General features: G+C 49.4%; 5 protein-coding genes across 5 annotated transcripts; all 5 read right to left on the reverse strand.

The window, feature by feature from the left end:
- Window positions 1-5: 5 nt before the first annotated feature.
- M438DRAFT_331845 (uncharacterized protein) lies at window positions 6-506 on the reverse strand (the record flags this gene model as incomplete). Its single annotated transcript, XM_029903438.1, has 1 exon — window positions 6-506. The coding sequence occupies one exon, from the start codon at window positions 504-506 to the stop codon at window positions 6-8; it is 501 nt and encodes a 166-aa protein (XP_029765184.1).
- Window positions 507-2613: 2107 nt separating this feature from the next.
- Window positions 2614-4573, reverse strand: M438DRAFT_352165 (uncharacterized protein; the record flags this gene model as incomplete). Its single annotated transcript, XM_029906775.1, has 2 exons — window positions 2614-4466; window positions 4522-4573. The coding sequence occupies 2 exons, from the start codon at window positions 4571-4573 to the stop codon at window positions 2614-2616; spliced, it is 1905 nt and encodes a 634-aa protein (XP_029765185.1).
- Window positions 4574-4994: 421 nt separating this feature from the next.
- On the reverse strand, window positions 4995-5315 carry M438DRAFT_331848 (uncharacterized protein; the record flags this gene model as incomplete). The annotated part of the gene is made up of 2 exons (XM_029903439.1): window positions 4995-5218; window positions 5270-5315. The coding sequence occupies 2 exons, from the start codon at window positions 5313-5315 to the stop codon at window positions 4995-4997; spliced, it is 270 nt and encodes an 89-aa protein (XP_029765186.1).
- A 2868-nt stretch (window positions 5316-8183) lies between these two features.
- Window positions 8184-9736, reverse strand: M438DRAFT_352167 (hydroxylase; the record flags this gene model as incomplete). Its single annotated transcript, XM_029906776.1, has 2 exons — window positions 8184-8258; window positions 8315-9736. 2 exons carry the CDS (start codon window positions 9734-9736, stop codon window positions 8184-8186), a joined length of 1497 nt encoding a protein of 498 aa, XP_029765187.1.
- A 1281-nt stretch (window positions 9737-11017) lies between these two features.
- Window positions 11018-15280, reverse strand: M438DRAFT_95280 (multidrug resistance-like protein). The gene has a single exon (XM_029910424.1). It carries the CDS (start codon window positions 15104-15106, stop codon window positions 11204-11206), a length of 3903 nt encoding a protein of 1300 aa, XP_029765188.1. The 5' UTR covers window positions 15107-15280; the 3' UTR covers window positions 11018-11203.
- Window positions 15281-15442: the final 162 nt, after the last annotated feature.

Genomic DNA, 15442 nt, shown 5'->3' on the forward strand with positions numbered 1-15442 from the left:
TGGCATTATTGTTGAGGTTCCAAAACAATGATAATCTCTGTACCGCGGAGGATGTGAAGCGGCGGTGGGTGTATTCTCTTGTTGCGGACGGGTAGCAGGGTGCGGCATATTGAGCGGATGGCGAGGATGTCCATGTGGTTGAGCGCGGGGTCTTGGAAAACAGCTGATCTAGGAGTTCGTTTGGGAGAAACGGGATTGTGGTGGTGGAGGATGATGGGTTGAGTGACGAGGGCTTGAGTGATAAAGCGCTCGGGTAACGAGGAATTTGGATGGGAAGCGGCGGGGCCTGAGCAGGTGGTTTTTGGAAAAAGCCTTGTCTTGCGCAGGAGTATTGCAATGTTCGGATGTGCGTCTTGAGGAGTGTGGTGAGTGATGAGTGAGAGATCCAGCGGACGGTTGTATTGAAATGGGTTCGTGGTGAAGATGAAAGCTGTGCAGATGGAATGAAAGAGGAAAATGCCGACGGCGGCTTGTAGCCACATGGGGTCATAGTCATGCACAATCATAATATGGCTGGTTGAAGGGGAAGTAGCATTTGTTGAAGATGAGCAGATGGGAAGGAGCGAGTAAGCCGCATCCAGTCATCATTCCCTCTGACCAGCCATCGTAAGACAGCAAAGCTTCCATCATCCTCCAACCGTCCACAGAAATCACACCACTCCTCCCAATATCCCAGCATCCCCTCACCCAATCTTACATATCAGCACTGCTTCCTCCAACGATCACAGCCAGTGCTCTTGCCTCTGCCCTAGCTTCCCCCTCCTCAACTTTCTTCATAACCATGATCCCCGTAATCTTTACCAAAAACTCCAACGCCAGACCTATGGTGGCGAATTCTGGAGTCTTGCACACTTCACTTCCATCCACATCCCAGCAGATTATGCCGTGCCAGACTTGGGCTGTTCTGTTGAAGGCTGTGCCGATTGTGAAGCCGCGGAGGCGAGGTTGACAGACGCGCAGGTTTGCTGCGGAAAGGTGTTAGGAGGGAGGCGGAAGAGGAAGAAGGAAGAAGGAGCAGGTGATGAAAGTTTACCCAAGATTTGGGCACGCAGGCCGATGATATCGTAGGTTGGGATCTGAGGACTTGTGGTTTTGGGCTTGCGTTTGCGTCTTGAGAGGCGGAACCAGGCCATGATCTTGTTCTTGAGGAGTATATGTGTTTAGTTTGATGTGGAGAGTTGGACACTTTGGTTATCTGTTGCGTTGATGGAGAAATCTGGAGGTTTGATCGAAGTGTTGTGCGTGTTGTTTGCGCATCCGGAGTGATGAGAAGCTTCCGTTTGTGCTGTTTGGTTGTGATATCTGCAGCTTTCCGAACACCAGCTTTGTGGAAAAACACTCTTCGCCGGCCACATTTTACAGTTGCATCATAAAGGTGAGAGCGAGACATATCTTGAAATCACTCTGTTGACGATGCTTGAAGGCATTTGGATAATGAAACATGAATTGAGAAGATTGACTGTAGTCTGGGCGCAGTCAAAGTTGTCCTATCGGCACTGAGCCTCTGAATCTCAAACGACTTCATCCGGGTGCTGGTAACTGATCTCCCAATAACGCCAAAATTCGAAAGACTTCTCGACCTGCTCCAGAGGCAGTGAACACCCGGACAAGTGTGTCGTGAAGAAGCATACCTAGAGATCGATGTAAACGACTGTATCCTTCTTCTTGGAAATCTCAAGACGTTCTTGCATCATCTTGTCAACCATGATGCTGGTGAACTTCAAGTAGGCAAGCATGGCGGCTTCGGGTGTGTTGTTCTTGCCTCCATTGCGTCCAGAGGTAAACCCTCTACAGCCACCTTTGGTAGAACAGCAGACTGTCCACGAGCCATTTTTATATGCCGTAACCAAGTGGACATTGTCGGTATTTCCCCTGATCAGGTGTACATTTTCTGCTCGATCTTTAGCATTCTGGGTGCCAATAATTCCCCGTGACTGTGGGTCTGTTAACTTACCGATAATCTGATTGCGTATCTCAGTCATGGTGAACTTCGTGGTCTTTGGCTTGCGCTTGAAGAGGCGTTTGAGAAGCATGATGGGCGATATGTTCCTGATCTGATGTACGGTAGTGTTTTGCGGATAAGAGAAGTGCAAAGACAGAAGATGGAGCCAAGTCTGTATCATGGAATTTGTGTTGCGAGACTTGCCCTGTTTCACTCGAGTTGGGCTTCACTTGTTACCAAAGATAGAAACGGGTGGTTTCAATTGACGATTTTCCTATTTTCTGGCATTCGTGAGCAACGAGTCACTCTAGATCTCTCCATCTATCAATTTCGAGCCTGTCAACAGCTTATGTGTGCTTCTTCACCGTTCCGTACTTGCGCTCGCTGTGGAGCTTGTAGTACAGTACTGTCAACCTTGATCAACTTTCGCAAAGCGTCTTCTGCAGTCTTCGATAAGCTGCTCCGATATGAACTTATAATGAAAATGGACGAACGTCGTGGAAGAATGTGTTTAAATCCATATCTGCAAGGCTCTAAGCACCAAAAGTATTGACATCAGGAAAACACAAAATACGAAAAAAGGCCCTTGTTCCTAGGATTGAGCAAGACTACCACACATATCGACGCTGTAGTTATTCCGCAGATTGGCACCGATCATATTGGCTACATTATCAAAGGTCGGACTCAACCTCCCATTCTTCATCCGACGAGGAAAGCCTCTTGGTATCATTATGTTTTGCAGTGTATCTATCAAATGGTCCGTTTCCTGCACTGCTTCCGAAAACACGAGACGCAGGAAGCTGTGCGAGTCGTGCACTGCTTCCGAAATACCCAGATGCAGAAGGTTGTGCAAAGGGTGAACCGTGAACTGTACTGCCTTTGATCGAGCTGCTGGGAATACTGCTTCCGAAGCCTCCACCAAATCCACTGAAATACTTGGCAGGGTTGCCGAAGACTTCGCGAGTCCTGTCGAGATTGACAGGCTTCTCTTCTGATCTAGTGTCCGTCGAGGCTTTGGGTGTGGGAAGATCTCCAAAGCCAGTGTAGTTAGAGCCGGCGGCACTGGAGAACGATGGCATGCTGCCAAAAGTGGCAGATGGACGAGAACGAATCGTCTGAACGTCTCCTAACACCCTTGATGAAGTGCAATCCCCGAACCTATTGACCGAGGGCACATTCACAGATAGCCCGCTTCCGAAAGTGCCAAATAGACTGGGCTGAGTGACCGGTGCATTGACGGTAGGTCTTCCAAAAGAGCTGGTTCTCCAGGACTCAGAAAAGGACGGGAGAGAGTTGGCTGCCGGTATGCTTTCCAAGGATCCAAAACCACTGGATAGTGTCGAATCACAGTGTGGGGGGTTCAATCCGGTGGGTAGAGCTTCCGCAACAATTCTGGCACGCTTGGAGTCGCTATTTTCTTCAATGTCATCATCGGCGATGGATGGCTGGCTGCTTTTGAATAGTGTACTTGGAGCCGATGGCTTGTAAACACCCCCAAACATGCCTCCAGATGTATTGCTGTTCTTGTAAGGGGCTGGATCGTTTCCGAGCATTTCCATTCTGCGTCTCACTCGTTCTTCGAAACCATCTCCAGATCCATCGTCATCGAAAATGTTGCCTTTAGCATTGGGAAACGTGCTTGCTCCTTTTGCCAAAAGTCCACCGGTAGTTTGAGATTCAGGAGTAGGAGTTTCGCGATTGCCAAATAAACCGCCAGCCACCTTGCGATTCCATCGTTCACTCGGTCCAAGTTCGAAGGGATTTGTGGTTGTTTCTGCAATCGAATCTCCACCAGTGACTGATGTGATGTTTCTGCATTCTTGTTTGTTCCGTTTCAGTTGATCCTTGAGGTATTTCTCGGCTGCACTCTCAACAGCGCTATCAGGTAAAGACAGCATAGCAGAACAGATCTTCTCATATTCTTCCAGATTTTGTCTCGATGGGAAAATTTCATCCTGACATGCGACTTCTCCAAATCCGCCCGATGGAGGGCACGTAAGCTTGTCGCCCCCAGGCGGCCCTCCAGAGCGGTCTTTTCCTGGTGGTCTCTTGGAGCAGCCGCAACCACAGTGGCAGCCACACCCACAGCCACCGATGGTTCTCTTCCCACAGTGGCCAGAGTCAGTAGCAGCGCCATCAGATGGTCCTCCCTTAGTGCTACTCTCAAACGGTCCGCCATTGATAATAGATCCAAACGATGCGTCGTTGTTGTTGACTCCAGAAGGTTCGCCGCTGAATAGACCTGCATTCGAGGAGAAACCTTCGAATTTAAGTTCCTTGGGCACTACTAGTGTATTGCCATCACCACGCAGCTTATCAAGAGCCATTTTGCTAGAAAGCTGAAGCAGACGATCGAGAGCGTCTGTAGCAGTCTCATCTTGCCTGTACTTGGTAGGATCTTTGCAAGCCTCGGTTATAGCGACGCTGTTTTCTTTACTGTCGAGAACGATAGCTTGGAAGCCTCCTTCCACCTGAAGAGTAATGATCTTGATGGGTAAATTCTTTACGACTATCGCGAGATTCGCTGTTCCTATGTCAGTGTCATGTTCTTTTGATCACGGGAGTACAAAGTTTGGTACCTGTTATCTGGGCACGCAAGCCCAGGATGTTGTTGGTCTCTCCAGAACCCATGATGTGCCTGTTTGTTCCTGCAATGTGTCAGGATCGAGATTTGTTCGAATGGAGAGGGATTGTTTGCTTCAAAATGTCTGAAGTAGTGAGGCAGACTCGAAGTGCAATAAACCAAATGGCCAATCGCTTTGTTCTGGCTGTCATTTCTCAAGCTTTCAATATCGGCCATTAGGTCCGGAAATGGTAGTTGATACCATGATGCTGTGCAGACAAAGGGGACAAAATATGGGGTGAGATGAATTTCTAGCACAACAAAGGAATGTAGGATCAACCGTTGATGAGTACTACAATCCTATCGTCTTTGTCGGACCCCAAGCAGCGGAATAACAAAGAAACCGATACTTCCGCAACAGGAAGCTTGTGTCATTCACTACCACCTCCATGAAGAAGGCAACTTTTGAAAGCAAATCCGTCACCATTTTTAGCCCTCCAGAGCAAATCCACCACTCTTGAACTTTCCAAACACTAGATCGCTCGAAGACTGCAGCATCTTGCGTAAAGCCAGCTCAGGGGTATCGGTGCCCTTGTTGGTCTTCCAGATGGGCTTGTCATCATTGCCGTAGATGATGACCCACCAAGCATTGTCGTTGTGAGCCATAACGATCTTGGGCTTGAGTTCGGTGGGCATAGTGACGGCAAAGTTGTCTGTTTGTCATGTTAGAGGTGATTGCAGTGTTGATGGAAGGATATGCTAACCAAGGATCTGGGCGCGAAGGCCGAGGATGTTGTTGTCTGAAGGCATGATTCTGTTGATGTGCAAAGATCTTGTGGTTTGTTGTGCGTAAAGGGAACAGAGATGGTGTAGTTTGACGTAGCAGAGACAGGAGAGTAGGCGTTGAGAATTCACTTCGGATTGGATGTTGCTGAGATCGACTACCTCACCAACCTCCAATGGGGCGTGGTTTACCCACATCAAAACGCAAGATACTTATCATGATTAAGCAGACGTCCAATGAGAGTCTCCGCTCTGATCACTCTCTTTGGGTAGTTACGTTGATATCAAAAAGATCTTGCCTTCTTGAAAAAGCAAAGTAATCTTTGATCATCGGTGAATCTTCAATGAGAGTGATTTAGGCACATGCTCTCTTTGGACATGGATGTTGCAAGGGAACGGTTCTTGCCTTTTGATAACGGTATAAAGACATGCGGGAACATAGCATAGGTACTGTGCCTTGAATGTGCTTTGCTAGACTCCGTCTTCTTTGCAATGTCTCAAACCTCCTTATCAGAATGCAAGATTATCTTCGATCATTAGTAAATGTCCATTGAGAGTGATTTTCTTACATCCTCTCTTTGGACAAATGCGCCATACATGAAGTCATCATGCCTTTCGATGAGGATCAAAAGTGATATATTGGCAACTTGAGAGCATCACCTCAATCAGACACATTGAAGAAGTCACGCGTGGAGAATCGTGTAAGGAACAAAGATCTTTTGATTTCTAGAGAATCCAGACTCCTCTTTCCAAAGGCCTAGCCTCGGCTCTTGGGCCCAAACTCCCTCTTTCAATCGATGACCTCGTTGTGCTTGAGCTCGAGGTAGACGTGCTTGCTGGTGTCCTCCAACAATTCTCTCATGGCCGCTTCAGGTGTAGCACATTCCTTGGTGGGGGAGTGGAATCTGTGGCCATCCTTGACGTACATGAGGATAGCACGCCAATGGGTGCCGGTGAAGGAGGTGAGGACATCGGCGGTGCGGTAGTCGGGGCACATGATGAGAACATTGGCTAGTGTGGTGTTAGTCAGAGTAAGATCTCTGGATTGATATTGTTCTTACCGACGATCTGAGCACGCATGTCGATGTTGTAGGTGGGGGTAGACTGGGTAGCCATGGTCTTGTTCGTGTCGAAGAGCTGTTGGTATGACAGAATGAGGTAGTAGAGTTTGCTGATGCGAAGTTGTTGTTGCAGGTGGAAGAGAAGTACGCGAGTGTGATTTTATCGTGTTTTTGAAGAGGGTCAGAGATCTTGTGAGAACGTTCCGGATCCCTGATACGCATTCGACGATTGATTCGACGATTGATTCGACGATTGATTCGACGATTGATTCGACGATTGATTCGACGATTGATTCGACGATTGATTTGACGCTTGATTCGACGATTGATTCGACGATTAATTGGACGCTTAATATGACCCAGAAGTAGCGACCCGAAACCTGCCAGCAGTTCCAATACCCCCAACTCTAGGTTCTCTTTTGTTCAATGGCAACCTTGATGATAAACAAACTGTGCTGATACTGCCAGTCCTGATGCACGGAACACGGTTATTCTATCTCTGAGACTACAAGGAAAGTGACGCTTTATGAGACTGCTTTGACTGTGATATCGTAAAGCCTTTTCTCTGTCTCCATATCCAGTACTCTTGTAGCGAATTTGGCCATCCTGATCAAGCACATGGGCATAGTATTCGGCTTCACTGTATGTGCTGATGATTTTGAAAGTAGTACCAGGATAGAGCTTGTTTAGGTTTGCTGCTGTTTGATGAGTTTGTGCTGATATGTGTAGTGGAGAGGGACTTACTGGTTATCAACCAGCCCCAGAAATGGTTTTTGTAGTTGTTTTGGAGGGTGGTTGATGATGTGGTGGTCGGTTGGGTTGACAGTGAGGATACGGCTTGACCAAAACCTAGAGATGGACTGTTGGAGACAGAGGAGCTTCGTGGACGATGAGGTAAGTTGTTCAAGTCCCCCATGCTGAAGGTATTGATGTGCGAGTATAGCAGTAATTGTCTGAGGAGAAATCTACAGTACAGATTCTCCTGCCGCGTGTGGGAAGACTTCAAGTGCTACTTTCGCGAGCGAGTGAGAGATCCAAACGCGTAAGACGAAAGTTCACTCATCGAAAACCTGCCTCACTCCATAACTGTATTCCTCCCCTTTCCAACCCAACTCCCCAGTCACGAAAGCAAGCAGTTCCTCCAGAGCTTCCTGCACAGTCGCATAACCAATAGTCGTGTACTTGACTTTTCCATCGACGTCTGCAACATGAGCATAGTATTCTGCAGGCTTGCTGGTGGTGAAGAGGCTCAGATTCGACTCGGGGTGGAGGAGGCGGAGGCTTTCTGTTGCTTGTTTAGTTTGTGTGGGTGTACTTGATAGGGTGATAGCTTACTTGCGATCTCGCTGCAGAGGAAGAAACTGTGGTGGTTTGCCATGTCTTCGGAGGCTGCGGTGGGAGCAGGTGTTGCTGGGGCTGGTAAGAGTGGGTTTGTTTGAGCAGAGCTTGACGGTGTGATTTTGGGTAGAGATGGCTTTCGAGGACGATGGGGTATGTTGTGGAGGTCGTTCATCTCGAAGGAGAGGTTACTCGTGTGGTGCAGTGCTTGCAGGACGGCGATGATCAAAATACAGATGTTGTTCGACTAGTGTGTGAGAGCGAGGGGTGTTGGGAGTGAAAAAGATGGATGATCAAGGAGAATTGTATATTGACGTCTAGTAATGAAGTCTTCGTATCCACGTCTTTTGTACATTATAAACAAACGCCGTCGCTATTGACACTTTTCCACATAGTGTTTGTCGAGTTTATGTATATTTTTCTTTCTCTTTCTTCACATCACATTCATCCTTCGTGAAGGAGTGATGGAGGGGTATCACGTCGAATGGTTGATTCGTTACTGGCCGCCGAACATGGACTGGACCATTTCGCCGCCACGGATAGCAAGAACGGAGAGGAGGGAATCGCTCAACTGTGAGAAACAATGTTAGTAAGCATCTCATGAGGGGGGAATCTGATCAGACTTACACCGTGGGTGCCCTCGTTACATCCCTGCAACCAAACACCAGAGTCCTTGGAAACAGCGCCCTCCTGGAACTGGACCTTGTACTCGCGATTGACAGTCCACTTCTGACCGGGCTTGTCACCACCAGGCATCATAGGTCTAACCTTGGACATCAACTGCTCGTGGTGGTCTCTTCTGTAACCACTAGCAATCATGACCAAATCGACATCAAGGCTTTCGTTCGTCGAGGCCTTGCAGCGTCTGAACTTGGCAGTGTCGTTTCTGATGTGCAGGCGGATACGGTCGTTGGGCAACTCGGTGACGTTCTCGACTTCGCGGTGGTTGAGCAGGCGCTGGGGCCAGTTCGCTTCATCGTCGCCGTGAACGAGACGCTGAGTGTAGAGGCAGTCGTACATGTGCTCCAGCAGCTCGAGACGAACGACACCGTAGTTAGTTGCCTTGTCCATCTTGATGGCCTCAGCACGGATAGCAGGATCTTGGTTGAAGGTGTCGTCTGTGCGCTCGGGGTCGAAGACCTCGTTGACGAAGGGGGAGTCGTCTGAAGGTCTCAGGGCAGCACCTCTGATCAAGAGGTAAGCCTTGGAGTTGGGGAATTGGCTGGGGATGTTTTGGAAGATCTCGGCGGCGGATTGACCGGAGCCAATGACAGCAATCTTGAGGGGAGCTTCGCGGTCGCGGAAGATGCGAGACGAGAGAGTCCAGTACTGAGACGAGTGGATGATGCGAGGGTGCTGCTGAGGGAAGGCCTTGGGGATCTTGGGGTGACCTCCTACAGCTACGACGACACGCTTCGTGCGACGGAAGCTAAGCTCATTTGTGTGAATGTTGCGAGATGTGATCTTCCATGTTGTTACGCCCTCGGCGCTCTTGCTGTCAGGCGAGATATCGACAACCTCGTGTCCATACGAGACCAGGTTCTGGAACCAGCCAGCACACCAGCGCAAGTAATCCTCGTACTCGATGCGACGGGGCAGGAAAGTGCTCAGGTTGGTGAACTGAACCAGGCGGTCGTTCTCGTGGAGGTAGTTGAGGAAGGTGAACTCGCTGCGAGGGTTGCGCATTGTGGCCATGTCCTTGATGAAGGAGATCTGCATCTTTGCGCCAGGAATTTGCATACCAGCGTGCCATGCGAAGCTCTCTTGTCTCTCGAGGAAGGCAATCTTGGGTTGCGTCTTGAGTGCGGGTTGCTGCTTGCCAGTCTGCTTGGTCGAGTCGTGGAGGGCTACTGCAATTGCCAATGAGGCAGGACCGAAGCCTACGCAGACTACATCGTGCACCTCGTTTTCCGGTGTCGAATGAAGGTGTGTCTGGAACTTTGAGCCATTGCGCTGGGGGACGCTCTCGAGAGCCATTTCGGGGAAGTCGGCGTGAGGTGCCATTGCGTTGTCTACGGCGGTTTCTTGTGTCGGTGTCAGTCGGGACATAAAGTGCTGATTGTTTTGCGCAGTTTCGTTGCTCGAAGATACATAAAATGCAAGGCCTCAATGACGAAAATGCTTCGCAATCGTGTAAAGTGGAAGGTACAATTCAGCTCTAGAACGATTGCGCAGGGGAGGACTTACGTTGGTTATTTCCGCTCGTAACAAAAAAGTTTCCAAATTCACCTCCAACCTTCAAGCTGATGTATGACGACAAGATCGTTCGCGGAGACAAGGAAGACAGAAACTCAAGTTTGAGGGGAAGAAACGAGAAACAGTTCCCTCTCGAAGGAGCAGATCAATTGCAAATATATCTATCGTCTGACTTTTTGACTCTCGTCGCAAGCTCGGGAAATAGGGCGCGAGCAGGGTCCTTTATCGTCGACATTGTTGGGTTTACGCTGTCAGTGCTTCTGCCTGCCCACGAGAAAGACCATCATGGTCGCGGCGTGGTGCCTTGGCTCTCGCGTGGTGTGGAACGGCTAGATGAAAATTCTGCATCTAATCTGATTGCCCTGCCCGTCTGTCTAATCAGATGATCAATCGATTCCGGGAGTCTCGCTGGTGGGGCAGTCGTGCCAAACCACGGACCTCTTTTCAGCTTTTTCTAGCTGCAGCTCGGCAAGGATCTCTTGTGAGTCGTGACCGTTTGCTTCGTGATGAGAAGTGAAAGTGATGCGCTGGCATGATGGTTCTTTGGCTGCCAGGTAGAATGGCGACCCGATGGTCTTCATACAACTGTCCTGTATCACCCGTCAAGTTGAAAACAGCTGCAAGAACCATTTCAGTCGCATCTCACTCGACAAGAACAGACGAACCACGAAGCACGTTCTCATCGCCCAACTACAAGCCTGCCGTCATCGGAGCCCGTACAACACCGCTGTCTTCGCCTCGACCACGCGAACCGGTGGCGCCCGGAATAAAGTTAAGTTATCTGATCCGCTTTCGAGCGCACGGGCTGATCCCACAGCGAGCTTGACCAAGGCATTTCACACCACTTTGCCCGTGTGCCCTGCAGAACAACTCGCATTGTGTTTCTGTTGGGCAGGGCAGACGCGTGAGATCGCTTGTTGTCGATCATGGCTGCTTGTTTGTATGTAAGAGAAATGCCCTTTGACTAGACGGTGTAACCTCGAATCGTGAGAGTTGAGACCAGCTGCCCCACTACCATATGCAGAAATCAAACCACACTCCCACAAGAAAATGGTATGGAAAGCATGTTTTGTCTGGTCCTCTCACTGGAAAAGGCTGTCATTCGAACAATCATGCAATTCGCCAGATACATGCCTGATATAACTCTCAGCTCAGCGATTCCACGTGTTAACCTCGATTTTGATTGATATACAATGTACGAGTTCTCTGTGCTCCGGATAGTACCTGCCTAATACAGAACACCTTTTTGATCCTCCCAAAACTCCTCGCTAGTAAAATAAATGGAATCAGAAAGTGTGCAGCAACTGACAATGCCTGTGTCTATGCAAGTGTCTGCGCCTTCACCATACCTGCATACAGACCGCCTTGAGCAATAAGCTCAGCATGACTTCCAACTTCCAGAATGCGGCCATTGTCGAAGACGAAGATCCTATCGGCATTCTGCACGGTAGACAGTCTGTGTGCCACCACAATGGTAGTTCTTCCTACACTGGCTCCATCGACAGCTTCCTTTATTTGTTGTTCAGAGTGTGCATCCAAAGCAGAGGTATACTCGTCGAGCAAGAGTACTTCCGGTGACCTGATCAATGCTCTGGCGACAGCGACACGTTGCTTTTGGCCACCTGATAGCTTCGAACCATTGATACCGCACTCTGTGCTGTATCCTTCGGGCAAACTCATGACGAATTCATGGATTCCGCACTTAGCACAGATGTCCTCAATATTCGCTTGCGTGACTTCCTGACCTGGTGCTGCGCCTAAGCCAATATTGTAGGAGATCGATCCAGGGAAAAGGTCAGGCTCTTGTGGTACCAGTCCTAGACGGCTTCTGTGTTTTGACACGGCAACTTCGCGGATGTCTTGGCCGTCTAGTTGAACGCTACCAGTCGTAGGGTCGTAAAAGCGTTGTAGAAGGGTCAGGACGGTTGATTTTCCTGCACCACTTGGACCAACAAATGCTACAAACTCTCCAGGCTTGATGGAGAGACTGACATTCTTTACTGCTGGATGTTGTGGCTTGGACGGGTAGCATAGACTGACGTCTTTGAACTCAATCCAACCACCAGAAGCAGGATCTGGCTTCTCAGCATCGGTCGCAGTGGTATCGTCCAGGGTAAGGGCCATTCCAGGCTGCTTGATGTCGCTGTCTAGAATCGAAGGCATCTGGTCGTGGAGTCCGAACACGTTACGAGCAGCCAGTCCAGCCCGTGACATTTCTGGCGACAGACTGAAAATCTGTCCGGCACTTTGCGCGGAAAAGAGAAGAGCTGGAAGAACGATGAAAAAGTCCAGTTGGTCATAAGTACCATTTCTTACTTGTCGAGCACCCCACCAGTATGCAAGAGCATAAACAAAGTAAGTGATGCTGAAACTTAGGGCGAGCAGAGTATTCGAGAGTAAGGTAAATCGGATACCCTTGATATAAGGCTCCTTTACAGCTTCATTGAACGACCTGGACACGCCGCGTTCCCTGCCAAGAGATGCAATGGTCCTGATGCCTCTGCAGGCCTCGGCGGCGATAGATGCTGCATCGTTGTAAGCTGATCTATGCCTGCTCTCTGCCAGAGCAAGGACACGCAGTCTGACATATCCTGCCATCACCATTACAGGTACCGCAGCCAGCAGGACGACGGCAATCTTCCAAGCGACCACATGGGCCAAGACAACGCCGCCGATGATCGACACACAGACTGTGAATATGGTACCAATGGCAACACCAGACAAGCAAGCCAGCTGACCAGCATCTGAGTTCAGACTGCTCATAAGCGAAGACACTGAGCGTCCAGAGAACCATTGCATATCCTGCCGCAGGATACTGACCAAAGATATGTGCTGAACTTTGGCAATGAAGCGAGAAGAGACGATGCCGAACGCACATCCGTTCAGAGAGTAAGAGATAAAGGCAATCAATGCCACAATGAAGAACATGAGGGAAAAGAAATCGGCCCTTTCTCGATAGTTCGGACTGTCCAAGCCATTCAGTACCGAGATCAGGTTACCGAAGATGATTGATTCACCGAGGATTATGCCACCGGATACAACAGAGGCGGTGAGTCCTAATGCGATGATTGGAGAGTCAGGTTTGGCCATGCGGAGACAACGTAGTAGGAGTTTCCAAAAACCTGCTTTCTTAGCTGTTGTCTCTTTCGGCGATGGCGCTGGAGATGTGGCTTCGGAATCGCTAGAGGTATAGGCGTCATTGGACTTTGATGTCTTCCGCTCAAGACCCTGGTCGGTGCTTGCTGGGGATACCTCAATAGATGAGTCGTCTGTGTCATCGAGCTGCTGGGCAGAGATGAGATTGCTGTATGCACCTTCCAATCGCATGAGCTCATCGTGAGTACCTTGCTCGATGACCTTTCCTGCCCCCATGAGCACGATATTCGGTGAATCGGACACGGTAGAGAGTCGATGCGCTACCATGACGACGGTTGTGCCTGTTGCAGCGACTTTCTTGACAGCATCCATAATCAAGCCTTCACTATTGGCATCCAACGACGCGGTCGGCTCATCGAGCAGGAGTAGAGCGGGCCTTTTGACGAGGGCCCTAGCCAGACAAATTCTCTGGGTCTGGCCGCCTGACAGCTGGGTGTAACCACCATTTCCAATCTTAGTGTGCATTCCTTGAGGCAGAAATTCGACAAAATCCAGATTGGCAGCCTCTGCAGCTTCGGTACATCTCTCGAACACTTCTTTCTTGGAAAGAGAATGCTCGCCGAGCCCGTAGCTGATATTTTCCAAGACAGATCCAGAAAATAAAATGGAATCCTGATCAACGAGTGCAGTATATCTTCTCAGACTTCTTATGTTGAAATCTTTGATGTCATGGTCTCCTATCATCAATTGCCCAGAGGAGATGTCGTATAACCTCAAAAGTAGTGATACTAGCGTGCTCTTACCACAACCACTTGTGCCAACTATAGCATTCATTCCGGGCTTGAGGCTAAGGTCGAGTCCGTCGAGGGCACGAGCTGAGGTTCTTGCAGGATACACAAATGTGACGTCTCGGAAGTTGATCTCAGCCCTCATGTCATCTTCCGTGGCCTCTTGTCCGGTGGCAGAGTATACGTCGATGTCGGCAGGAGGCTGATTCAGAACCTCGTAAACACTTTCTCCAGCAGCCGCGGCACTGGCAAAGCTTCCCAAGAAAGGTCCAAATTGCCCAACTACGAACGAAGCATCAATGATCAAGAACACCACAGCATAAACGGTACCAGCGTTACTTGAACCAGACTCTGCGGCCAACCGTGAACCCTCCCAGAATGCGAGCGCGTTGGCACTGTACGCCGTGAAGTAGATCAGACCTAGCATTAGTGCAGCAGAGATGGACTTTCGAATTGCAAATCCAGCAGATAACTTGAGGAGACGATAGTGTTCCTGGCTGAGTTTGTCGGCCATTCCAAAAGCCTGCACGACCTTGACCGCATGGATTGCGCTCTCGGCCAGTCTTCCAGCAGCCTCGGTATGTTGAGTTGCTGCTTTAGTATATTTGGCGACTCTAGAAGAGCCAAGGAGAACAATCAAAGTCATGAGTGGAATGACAGCCGCGAACAAGATTCCAGTAAGTTTGGCGTTCAAGATGAATCCAACAACAAAGGCCGCAACAAAGTAGCTGATCGATTGAATGAAGATGCCGACCTTCTCAGAAGTTCCTATCTGGATTGCCTCGATTTTCTCAGTCAACAGGTTTGTGATGTCCGGCTCATTCACATCAAAATATGCCTGTTCAAGACCAAGCAGACGCTCGACAAGCGTCACTCGGAAGCGTCGTGAAATTCTCTCTCCGGTCAGCCCCCAGGCGATCGTATAACCAGTCGTGACAATAAAGTAACCGCAAGCGACGCCTACGAGTTCGTAGAGTCGCTCGCGTAGCACGTCTTCCGGAGGCGGAAATGAGGTGATGATTTGTCCAAAGATGTAGCCTATGATAGGGAGCGGTGTGCCGGCAGCAATCGCTAACAATACCCCAGCCCACAGTATCGCCTTAGATTCCAGATCATTGACGAGCTTGAAGAGATCAAGATATGAGCTTTTGAATGGGTTGTGTCCAAGAAGTTGATGGATCCATTTTCGGGAGATGAAGACAAATTCGGTATGCCATGGCCGGGGTTGTGCGGTGTTCAAAGTGGTGGTCTCAATATTACGTTCCGCTTCAAGGTTCGTTGAAGGCCGTGAGAGTGCGCGGTCAGGCCCAGATGACCGTCTATTATCGACGAAGGACATGGTAGTAGACTAAACTCCAGTGACAGGCCGCGCCGGTAGATGACGCAGATAGAATCGACCTCAGTAAATATTGAGGATGCGTCTCGCACTGATGTTGGTTTTTTTTCTGTCCCTTGAAAGAGGCTCTCTTAAGCTTTAAGCCCCGAAAAGCACAAATGTCCTATAGAATGGCGACCTTGGGGGCATTGTTGATAGGGTTAGGCGTACATCAAGACGGAGAGAAAAGTTCTTGCTGCATAGGAAAATCATGCAATACAGGAACCCGAGGTCGCAACCGCTGCTGTACATAGATTATTGATGATGTGGTCGATGATCGCACACAACTTCGGAAGGTCG

This window comes from Aureobasidium pullulans, assembly GCF_000721785.1.
Source record: "Aureobasidium pullulans EXF-150 unplaced genomic scaffold scaffold_2, whole genome shotgun sequence".
Classification (NCBI taxonomy): domain Eukaryota; kingdom Fungi; phylum Ascomycota; class Dothideomycetes; order Dothideales; family Saccotheciaceae; genus Aureobasidium; species Aureobasidium pullulans.